We start from the raw sequence: 12,102 nt of genomic DNA on the forward strand, positions 1-12,102 counted from the left end.
AATAAAACCATTGACTTATTCTGCTTAACTGAAATCTTGCTGTCTATAGATGATTACGTATCTTTAAATGAATCAACACCACCCAGCCACACTAACTTTAACGCCCCTCGACGCTCTGGTGGAGGAGGTGGAGTCACAGCCATCATCAACTCATGTCTGTCAACCTTTACTAGACTACAATCTGATTTCACCTCTTTTGAAAGTATTATACTTTGCATATCTAATACAACCTTGAGATCAGGATAGTTACTTCTCTTTGCAGGAATCTATCGTCCTCCTGGACCATATTCTGAATTCTTGTCTGAGTTCCCAGAGTTCCAGACCAGCCTGGTGCTTAAATAAGATAAAGTGATTATTGTTGGTGACTTTAACATCCATGTGGGTATGGTCCATGATAGCTTAGCTAACAGGTTTCACTCTATCCTGGAGTCATTTGGTTTCTCTCAGTATGTACATGAACCGACTCACTGTTTTAAGCACACATTAGATCTTGTCCTAGCATACGGACTTGAAATTAAAAATGTTATTGTCTCTTCTCAGAAGTCAGTTCTTTCTGACCATCAATTAATAACCTTTGATTTTATCTTAAATGACCCAAGTCTAAAAAGCAGGAGCACTCTCAAAAGATGTCTGTCTGAAATTGCCATAACCAAGTTTATGGAAACAATTCCCCTAAGTGCTCAGTAGAAGCATCGTTTCCTCCTCAAAGTCCACAACATGTCTTCTGGATCCTTTTCCCACATGGCTACTTAAATAAGTGTTCCCCTTACTAAGCACATTACTTGACATAATAACATCCGGCTATGTCCCTGAGATTTTTAAAGTTGCAGTAATCAAACCTCTGCTTAAAAAGCCACTCTTGATCCAGAGCTTCTCACTAAATATAGGCCTCTAATCTAGACTTCATTTCAAAGATTCTGGAGAAAGTGGTTACGAGTCAGCTCTGTGATTATCTCCATGACAATGATCAATTTGAAGTGTTTCAGTCTGGTTTTAGGGAACACCACAGCACAGAGACCGCCCTGGTAAAGGTAAGTAACGACCTGCTAATGGCCTCTGGTCAGGGCCATGTTTTAGTTCTTGTTCTTCCAGATCTCAGTGCTACATTTGACGCTGTTAACAACCAAATCCTTCTACAGAGGTTAGGAAACCATATAGGCATACGTGGAACTGCTCTAAACTGGTTTGAATCCTACCTGTCTGATAGAAAGCCATATATACACGTCAACCACCTCTCATCAACACACACTAAGGTCAGCTATGGTGTCCCACAAGGTTCTGTTATTGGTCCAATCCTATTCATATAGAGGGAAGAACTGAGCTCGTCTGTAAAGGTCGCTGCCTGCTGTCTGCTGCAGCTAATCTAAGACTAGAGTGATTGCACCGCATGAGATAAAATCTAAATACAACCAAAGACAGGAGGAGAGCGCGGACAGTGATTCAAAATGGGATTTATTGAACCAGACCCTGATGGCAATAAAAGATGAGATGAAGGCAATGAAATACGAACTCAAAGAACTGAACGAGCCTCTTCAAAAGGCGAGGGCTATAATGAAACAGCTCCGGGAGGTTAACGCAAAGATGGATCTGCTTAAAAAAACTTTGGGGAACAGAGGCGAGGAGTTGGACCAGCAGGGAAAACTCAACGAAGTAATGTGACCAGAAATCCGGCGTCCAAGTTATGTGAGAGCCTGATGACTCTGTGATCAAATCTATGGATATGCAGGTGTCCGAGTTCCTGAATGGCAGAGGCATTGATCTGGATTTCAACAACGTTAAAGTATGTTTCCTCTTACCTAGAAAGAGAAAGTCTGGTACCTGAGCTGTTGTGCTTGGATTCACCTACAGAAAATACAAGTCTGCACTGCTTAAGCAGGGCAGAAAGCTCAAAGGATCTGATGTTTATATCAATGAGAACCTGACCAAGAAAAACGCACATCGCCAGGAAAGCTCCACAACTGAAAAAGAGAGGCAAGATACAACACACCTGGATGGCAAACTGCAGGATCTACATCAAAATGAATGGAGTATCAGCAAAATAAGTCAAAATAATCCAGATCAGGAATGAGGAAGATTTGGATACAACGACTAAGGTATGGCGACGAACACTTCATAACTACAGCACAGTAAAGTACAATGGTTTTTACATGGACTGAAAATATGATGGGTCTATCTGAAAGGATGGCTGAGCAGAATAGTGAGGAGCTTATTATAAATCAACATCATGCGAAACATACCTTATCTGACCCGAATGAAAGGACTGACCCAGATAACCACTTCTATTATAACAAGTCTGAGAGATGCCACTACTACAGTGAAGAACAATTCAACGCCAACATTGACATGGATGGGAAACTATCTTTAAACTTTAATAGCAGGAGTCTAAACACCAACTTCGGCCACATCAAGGAATACCTAAATCACTTCAAAAGACCCTTCAGTATAACTGCGGTGTCGGAAACATGGATTTTTCCTGGATGGATAATCTTGTATGTGTTAACAGGAAAAACAAAGGTGGGGGAGGAGTAGCCCTAGTCATCTACAATACCATCAAGTATGAGACTTTACAAAGCATGTCAAAAGATATTTTATGACAGAGAAAATTAACAGAATCTTAGAGGAAATCTGAATTTCAGACAAAAGAGGATACAGAATACTACTTATCAATGGAATGTACTAGAAAAGGATGTCAAACATTCAGCAAGTTTAAACATTCAACCACTGACTGGTACAGAATGATACATGATGGCTAATGAAGGTCAGAGATGCAAGTCAGACATGGTGTTGAGACGGCATGGGAGGATGACAAAAGAACATTCTGTAACTAAACAATGAGTTGAGCCTGAGAAACCTGAGACAGTTTGTACAAAGCAGGATGTTACATAATGTGTATCACATAAGTCAAGATAAACTGGGTTCTTATAGACTGTGACAATACTGTGTGAAAAGTGACTGATTCAGAGTCCTGTAAATACACACACTAAGGACAATCTACTGGTTCAAGATGGAGTTACTAAATTGGTGACTTTGTGACAACTACTGTTGTAACATGTCAAATTGGTTATAAGTACCAAGAATCTGTTCTGTCAAAGTGAAATGAGTGCAAGTATAAGATATGATTATTACAGAGCACCTCAGTGGAATGATGATTATGATTTCATTCTGAGGGTAATGGGGGCAGGACTAGATAAGCTTCTGCTTCTCCCGCTTTTCCCTTTCGGGACATGCATGTAATATCTGAACTAAGATGAAGTGTGATGTTGGTTATTTAAACTGACATCCCCGAAATAAACAATATTCATTCATTCATTCACAATCTATATGCTCCCACTAAGGGACTTGATCAGAAGACACTCTACTTTCACTGTTATGCTGATGATACTCATCTCTACTTGTCTATGAAGCCTGATGAAAGAAATCAGCTAACACGACTACAGTCCTGGATGACAAAAAACATCCTTTTACTGAACTCCGACAAAACTGAGCTGTCTGCTTTGACGGGGACATCATTTAACTATAAAGATCTAAACCAAACTTATCAACCCTCTAGGACCTTACGATCCTTAAACTCGTATCTATTAGTTTTACCACAAATCTCTAAATGTAGATTTGGAGCCAGGGGCTTCAGTTGTCATGCCCCTGTGCTGTGGAACCAACTACTGGCTTCAGTCCGGAGGGCAGACACCCTTTCTATGTTTAAAAACAATCTTAAAACCTTACTTTTCGATAAAGCCTATAATTATTCTTTCAGTTTTTCGATAAAGCCTATAATTATTATTTCAGTTTATCTTAGCTGCCATATGCTTAGAATGCTGGAGGAGTTTTAGACACCGAGCTCTGTATATCCTTCCTTTTCTGCATTACATTCATCACCTGTGCTGTTTAAACCCACACTTTTTATTTCTCTCCGGGAGCCCCACGGCTCCACCTCCAGAGCGGCTGCTGATCCAGGATCTTCACCACATCATTGGAGTTCTCTCCAACACCTCCATGGACTCTTTTATACTCTCCACCTTTTTTTTTTCTCCCACTGTATCCTCCCTCACTCTTCTCTCCGTTCATCTGTCTACCCCCCCCATCCTTCCTCCCAGCCGGTCACAGCAGGAGGCCGTCAATAATGATTCTGGTTCTGCTCAAGGTTTCTGCCTTCTAAGGAAGTTTTTCCTCGCCAAAGCCACGATGTACCTTACTCATTATTGAGTTGCTGGATCAGTTTTTCCTTTCTCCACTTTAGTCTTACTTCAACTGTAAAGTGTCTTGAGATAACTTTGTTATGATAAGACACTTTAAATAAAATTGAATTGAATTGAATTGAATTGAATTGAATTGTATTGAATATTGAGGAAATATTTGGAAAAGGAATGCAAACTTCATCATATGTTTCACGTGGTGCTCTAGCTATTGCTTATACCTCTGTATCTGCTGTCTTACTAACAGTTTGTGTGGAAATACAGTATCTGCGGCTGCTGGTACAAGATTACTATTAACAGTTTATCTTGTAGTGTCAAGGATTCCAAATTGTGCTCTGGTAAAAAGTGCACCTCATCGCTCTTTAAAGTGAACAAGCATCACAAAAAGGTATCTTGTCAGTTCTGTCATTCTGAGGTATCTGAGGTGTTCAAGAGCTAGAGTTACATCAAACTCCAACTATACTTGTCTGATCTTATATTCAACAGATCATCTTAAATGACAATGTTTCTGTGCCAAAACAGCTTTGAATAAAGTACGAGAGAGTCGGCACAATATTGGGGAGAACAAAAGTCATACATTTGATCAAGATTTATTCCAATTCAATATTTCTCTCTCACAACATTTAACTTGAAGTCAGCCGAAATGAAGAGTCATGGACGGAGAGTGCTGCCTGGATCCAGTCCTGGGGAGGTTTGGTGCACCTGAGTGAACAGACGGTGAGGATTCTGTGCCAGAGAGAGAAAGTTGCTCAGACCTGCTCCCTCTCTGACACCGTGGCTGTGTTTATGCTCCAGATGGCAGGCTGCTCCTTCTCTTCGACCCGAACTACGTATGTGACTGTCGGCTAATTAAACTGACAAGTGGACGCTAAATAGGTGGAAAACAATCCTAATTTCTATTGTGTGGCTGCTTAAAGACTTCAGGTGTTGATGTGTGAACAATGTTCAGTAGCTGTGTCTAAATTCAACCAGATTTATACAAGACAATGAAGAGAATCTCCATTTTGCACCACATTGACTCCTTTCTCCCATTATAACCCAAATCCATCCATCTAATGCTCCATCCATCTCAGTCTCTTCCCTCTCACTTTATCTCCCCACTGTCTTGCGTTTCCTCTAATACGCTCGTTCATTATTCTGCCAGCATTTCGACTTCTGACGGAAATAGATTCCACAGTAGAACAGTCAGTCTCCTGAAACATAAGAACAGGTAAGTATTTGGTTGATAATTAATATTGAGATGATCAATACGTATATGTGAAATGCTTTTTACATAGTACTTAACCTGAGCGAACAAAGGAGACTAGGAGGTCAAAGTGGGATAAATTCAGTGCTAAATCTCAGTACATATAATTGTGTGGGCGGAATGGCTCAGAGAGTAAAGTGGTTGGCTTTCGGGCCTAAGAAGTTGAGGGTTCAATCCATCTCCGGCGCTGTGGGAAAGAGCAAAACACTTAACCATAATTGTTCCTGATGGTGTCGCAGCCTACTTCCATCACTGTGTAAATGGGTGAATTAGTGTAAAGTTCTATGAGTGCTGAAAATATATATGGGGTTATATAAGTAAGAGCCAATGACAATTTGAATATCTCTCATTCATTTTAAGATTCCCTCCCAAAATAAAAAAATTGCAATCAGAATACACTTTTAAGTTGTCTTTCTTTCAATCAATTATCATTGTCACCATTTTTTTTTCTATTAAACCTTTTAAATCAGTTCCTTTATTTCTAGTTTTTATGCAAACCTTTGTTGGACAACAAAATCATCATCGTTCAAATTCTTAGATTCAGGCAGTTAATTGGCCTGAATTGCTGCTTGGTTCTGTTTTTCTATTGCTTATTTTGTGTGTTATCTCTTTCATTCTTTTATTCTGTATTGCCACCACCAAAGATACCACATTGTGTTTACAACACTGGCAATAAAAGTCTCTGATTCTGATAAATGAATCTAGACACCCATTATCTATAGACCTTTGATGTGTTGAGTACTCACTGGTTAAGAAATTAAGTCTCATAATGTACTGCAACAGTTGAAGCTCTCTTAGTTTGATAGTAATCCGACTCCCTTTCATGTTTTTACCCATGAATATATTGATAAGATCAACAAAAATAGAGCCCGATGTTTCCAAAGGTTTATGTTCCTTACATGACTCAAGAGAAACAGTCCGACATCAATGAAAGCAGATACTTCTTTATTCATTCAATATATTTCCTGTAGCTGGAATTCAATAGTTGCACTAAAACAGAGGAACTTAAATAGAAACAGAGAAAGTATTTTGTTAGTACAAATCTGCATTTAAATAAAACAAAAAAACAACATTTGCAATACTGTCAGGAAACGAGATTGGCAAAAAACCTAAACCAGCGTAGTACACTTAATGTTCTGTGTGAGCAAACCCAACATGTTGTCGATCCATACCAAAGTAAAAATAAGAATTTCAACGCAATATGTTTGTCCATTTTAGTTACACTAATGTACACGGTGCACAGCAATGAGAAAATTATATATATATTCTCTACAAGTCATCTATATTGATACAGTCTATGAACAGGCTTTAAGTGTGTCATGCACCTCTCGGGCTGCCTCTTTTACGCTGCTTGTCCCTGTACAATTACTTAAAGTATTTACAAATTCAACATATATTCTACAGTCTTTAAAAAAGTAAAACTTGATGCAAGTTAAGAGAAAAGAAAAACTTGATCCCATCCAAAGGCCCTCAAGTGTGGTTAGTAGAAATGTCCATGTCTATGTGGAGAGAAAGTTGTACATGCCTACACAATCACAGAAGTCCATACATTCATACTCACTCCAGAAATACAATCAGATACTTTACATCGCGTTTGCAGGTTCTCAGGAAGGGACCAGTAAGGAAGGCGAGTGTTGGAGCAGAGCTTTGTACACGGTTTTATGAATTTGTCTTCTGAAGCTGTGACGCCAGATTCTCCCTGAAGACACTGAGTTGTAGGTAAACATTGGCATCCCTGTTCAAAAGAAGGCACTAGCCGCTGAAGGTGACCCAGCAGCACCGCTGGATACGAGGCAAGCTGTCGCCAACACACACAAATCTCCTTTACACCAGGCATTAAAACAGGAACTCCTCGCAACATGAATGTAAATTTGAAAAACACCACAGATGTCTTGAGTGGCACAAACATAGTGATGTGTGATCATATCATTACTAGTATTTTTTATCGATAAAACTTTTGAATAACCACCTGTTTTAACTAGTTAATAGATTTAGTAAACTGTTAATTCATTAGTTATTAATGACATTTGTTAATAGTGTGTAAATAATTTATAACTGTACCTTTTAGATAGTTAACAGAGCATTTATGAACCATTACTTAATAGTTTATAGATAACAGATAGTTAATAAGGAATAGTTACAACCTTAGAATTAAGGTTAGAATAAAATCCTAATTACATGTATAAACTATTAACTGATATTAAGTCATTTACTAATAGCTCGTTTATGGTCTATACTAATTTATAAATCATACTTATAAATCATTAACATACATTTAACAAGTCATTAGAAAATCAGTTTATTAATGCTCTGTGAACGAATTATAAGGTACAGTTATAAATCATTAACACACTTTTAACAAATAGTTATTACTTATTCTTATTCCTAGTTATAACAGATAGTTATTCTAAAGAGTTATTGTTATCTTATTTTATTATTTTATTCTGTAATAACTGATCTTTAATTTAAATTTGGATCCAACTAAGACCTGCTAGACATACAGGGAGTTATTAGGCAGTTATCAATTTAGTCACCAGAGATGTTCTCATACCAGGTGTGTCAATGCCAGGTGAAAAGTGGGCTTCAAATCAATGTGTGGAGATTACATGCGGGGTCAAAGGTCATGGGGTCATGTGACATGCCATGCAGCTTTGGAGATGCTTCTGCTCTGACATTACGTAACGAAACAAGATTGTCCGCGAGTTCGAAGTGTTCCATCAGGAAGGTCATGCTCCGCCAGAAAACCGTCTCAAGATTGTCAAAGAAAAAACAAATTCTTTGATGGGCATTGCTGTTGCGAGGGAGAGGGGGACGTGACCGAGGCGCCAAGCATGTGCAGGGGAGTGTTGGGGTCGGCTGGCCTCACACCAGACCCCGCTCACACAAAAGAGTTCAAGGAGTTCATGGCATTGATGGGCGAGGGGGGTGCCGAGCTCTCGGGGCCCTCGGCCGTGTCCCTGCTGGCGCTCTTTCCGCTGTACTGTCCAATAAAGGAGCCGTCCTCGTTGAACTGTCCGTCGCCTCCTTCCCCGTAGTCAACTAAACTGTCGTCACTGTCCTCGCGCTTAACTGTCCCGTTAGACGGCGTGCGGCTCCCTTTTAACGGTTTATGGTCCTCATTGTCGCTGAAGGGAGAGACAACATGCAGGTGTTAGAGGTGGGATGGTGGCGCAGGTGAGACACACATAAGCACTTTTTTAGATGGAGCAGCCACTGCCAATACTGTATGTACTGCATGAGCCCAAAGTGTGGGCGAGGAAGAGCTGGATTAATGACGGGGCTCGATTTACTAAATCACAGAAATAGGGAATATGTCCTGCGTAGCTCTTGTTTTAACACAATAGTGGAGAAACTTTCATGAATCAATATCCTGTCCTGCAAGACCAGACAACAGTTGCTTTGTAGACTTCCTTTGTCAACAACAACAACAAATTAACTGATCATCTTTTCATGCAACTTCATTACTAGCATGATCGTAGAAAACACAATTTAAAATGTTTTTTACCATTTGAGGGCCTAAAATTTTCAACAAGAAATAACCTTTTCCTTTGTGTATCAGAATGAATCTTATTTAAAGGGCAACTAATGTGTTGATTAAATTCTCTCTTAAATTGACCACTATTGTACTCATCAGTATGTGTCTGTTTGTACAAAGCTCTACCATAACCACACCCACTCTGCTGTGATTGGTCAAACATCAAAGTTCTTCACCGTACTTCATCAATCCAAGAATTCTCCACCTCTAAGGGACTTGTTGTATAAACAAAGTGGGTGTGATTACAGCTGGCTGGAGGAGGAGCGAAGCCCAATATGACATAATAATGGACACCGCTCTCGTAACCTCTTGTTCGCCGAGGTTTCAGACGGGGAAGAACTTTATAGAAGTTTATAGAAGAAGTAATATCTTCAAAACATCATCATGATGAGAGACTTGCTGCATCTTGGAGAGGAAGACATCAACATTTAAAAGATGTAAGTGAGTCAGGAAAGTCGGAGTCTGACATTAGTTGCCCTTTAAGAATAACTTTGGACTCTAATATCTAGCTTGACCAACAAGATGACAGTCCTTTCTCCTTGGGAAAGCTTCATGAAACCATCAATAGGTTTTCATGATACAGTTGTGTAACTTCCATAACTCAATAGGTGAGTTTTTAAACATTATGTGTCTGGTCTCACCAACTTTGTCTCCAAAATTGTACTTTCTAGTTAGTGTTCTAATGAAACATTACATTATTCATTAACTGATGGCGCCACCTACTGACCTCTAAACAACATGACACTGCATCATGAAGCTTCATCAGCCCATCACTCCTCTAAATCATTCTAACAACTCTCACTCCAAAACTTCCCATTTCATTCTTAACTACTGCTCCTGTGTCACTGACAGTCCGTTGTAGTCGCTTCCATCCATTCCAACATGCACTCTCCATCTCCTCCTCCAACTCATCATTAATCAAGGAACCGCTACAGCAAACATGGTCGATGAAGACTCCTCCCTTAATCTCGCCTGTCCATCACTCTGGTAAACAAGAAGCTGAGCTGATCCCTGATGTAATCCTGCTTTGAATCTCTCTAGACTTCCTGCAGCAGCGGCCCTTTAAATAAATTAACATATTCTCACATTTTAAACAAAACGTTTTAAGAGCTCAGCTAAATACAGTTACCAAGAGACAGCATCATCTTCAGATGTGTGGTACTCATTTCTCCTGAATGTTTAGTAAATCAAGCCCCAATTACATTTTCTACACAATGCAGCAGCGCTGTCTTTTCCTGGATTAGTTTTGGCAGGCTCCGTGTCTAAAAAACAACATTCATGAGTTGGTTTCCATCAGGCAACAGGGGAATACAGTCAAGCAGTCACATCCTGGTCAAATTCCCCCTGAAACCAAGTATGCATGAGGTGGCGAATATGTTGTCTGACAAAAGAGTTTCCCTCCGACACTGAGGTCACGATGAAGGAACATGGGATGACATGAATAAGAAAAGCAACGTTTCAGCCAAAAGCAAGCACAGTCGTCAACCACACATCAGCAAAATGCATGGACGTCTGCAAAGAAACAGTTCTTTGGATAAATGAGGTATTTGACATTCCACATAGATCACATCGACGACACGACCACGAAGCCTTCATCACCTGCTTGTGTTGATTAACCTCTTCACAATGTAACCGTACAAATGTCAGACACGCACATGATGAAGGCTTCACGTCCACATACTGAACAGTGACCACCTGGAATGTTTTACAGAGAGCATTTGTCTTGTTACAGTCACTTTGAGAAACACATATGTCATCACCCTTACCTTTTCTGAGACCTACGCCTGAGCAGAGCAGAGACATTGTACATCTACAACCACACAACTGCACTTATTTGGACACACTTGAGAAATCAAGTCTGAAAAAAACATCTTTCTCGAAGAAATCAAAGCAGTTGGAAGTGTGTCAGAAAACAGCATGTACCACAAGTTATGTTCCACATTTGTGGATTCTCTAACTGCCAAGTATATTGTTGCTAAGCTGCAAGTCTCGCTAAATCACACCTTTTCTGGCATTTCAAGAAGCATTGGTCTCATCCCTTCATATTATATTAGCAAAGGAAATTGTTCTAAAATTATAAAGTTCATTGGATGAGCAAATTACACAATGAATGTAAAGAAAGCATCTGCTTATTTAGAATATTGACTTGTTTTTATGAACTACATTTTCGTCTTTGTCTCCGTCATTATTTCAATTTTCTTTGTTAAAATTGTTTAATGTGCACTGCTTTCTTTGGCTTTCCTAAAATTTTCTGTGCCAGATTGTACATTTTGTGTAATATGTGACAGTTGAATATCCTCAAAATGTATAATTATTAACTTTGTAAAAGGTGATATTTTGTTGGCATTAAGCTGAAAATGACACATTTAAACAATATTTTTAAAGAAAGGATGGAACAAAAAACTGATTTTGGTATAATAACCAAAGTAACAGCATCACAGGTGTCGGAAATAGTGACTAAAGTAACTATACCATAGTTATTAAATAATAAAAGCATTTTAACAAATAACAACAATAACAAATATTTTTGCTGACACCGTTTACAGTTTATATTCAATGAATATATATATGTATACTTTTAGATTCTAGAGTAAAGAAAGTACAAATTAATTTAAGGGAGATGAAAACAAATACTAACCAAACCTCTTAAAGAAAGAAAACAGAGTTTGTCCTGTTCAATTATTTTTTTGTAAAATGTAAAATCCAATAAAAAGTGCGATAGTTTCATGTATAGATTCTATATTTAGATTTCCATCATATTCCACATGTTATTGCCTGTAATTGCAAGAAGATCTTCACACCATGCACATCCCATCATACATATTGTATATATCCTATTTATATATTATTTATCACAGAAAACAGATTTGTGTTTACATGATATAAAATCAATATCAAATATAAAAACAAGAACATCTGATTAACTGGCTTATAGAAAAACAATATTCAAATATGCTCGGCAGACTTAAAGTGCTTCGTATTCTTTGCTCGGCGTGCGAGGATGTAGTGAGCGTCACACGCGTGTGTCTTTGCACTTGTAGAGGTGTTGGAAATACTCCACATCATGCTAATGTGTAGCTTATTAGTTGGGGGGGAGCAGGGAGGTGTCTGTGTGTTGCAAACGTCGTTAG

General features: G+C 38.9%; 1 protein-coding gene across 13 annotated transcripts in view; it reads right to left on the minus strand.

Annotated features, from left to right (window-relative positions):
• Positions 1-6,364: 6,364 nt before the first annotated feature.
• The window catches only part of nrcamb (neuronal cell adhesion molecule b), a 91,176-nt gene continuing 85,438 nt past the window's right edge, over positions 6,365-12,102 (minus strand). For all 13 annotated transcript variants that reach the window (XM_087797741.1, XM_087797740.1, XM_087797737.1 and 10 more), the window contains one exon: positions 6,365-8,561. In XM_087797741.1, the coding sequence (XP_087653867.1) occupies positions 8,315-8,561 (247 nt within the window). In that variant the 3' untranslated portion in view covers positions 6,365-8,314. The remainder of the gene's footprint in view (positions 8,562-12,102) is intronic.

Source organism: Callionymus lyra, chromosome 8 (assembly GCF_982586985.1).
Source record: "Callionymus lyra chromosome 8, fCalLyr1.hap1.1, whole genome shotgun sequence".
Lineage (NCBI taxonomy): Eukaryota > Metazoa > Chordata > Actinopteri > Syngnathiformes > Callionymidae > Callionymus > Callionymus lyra.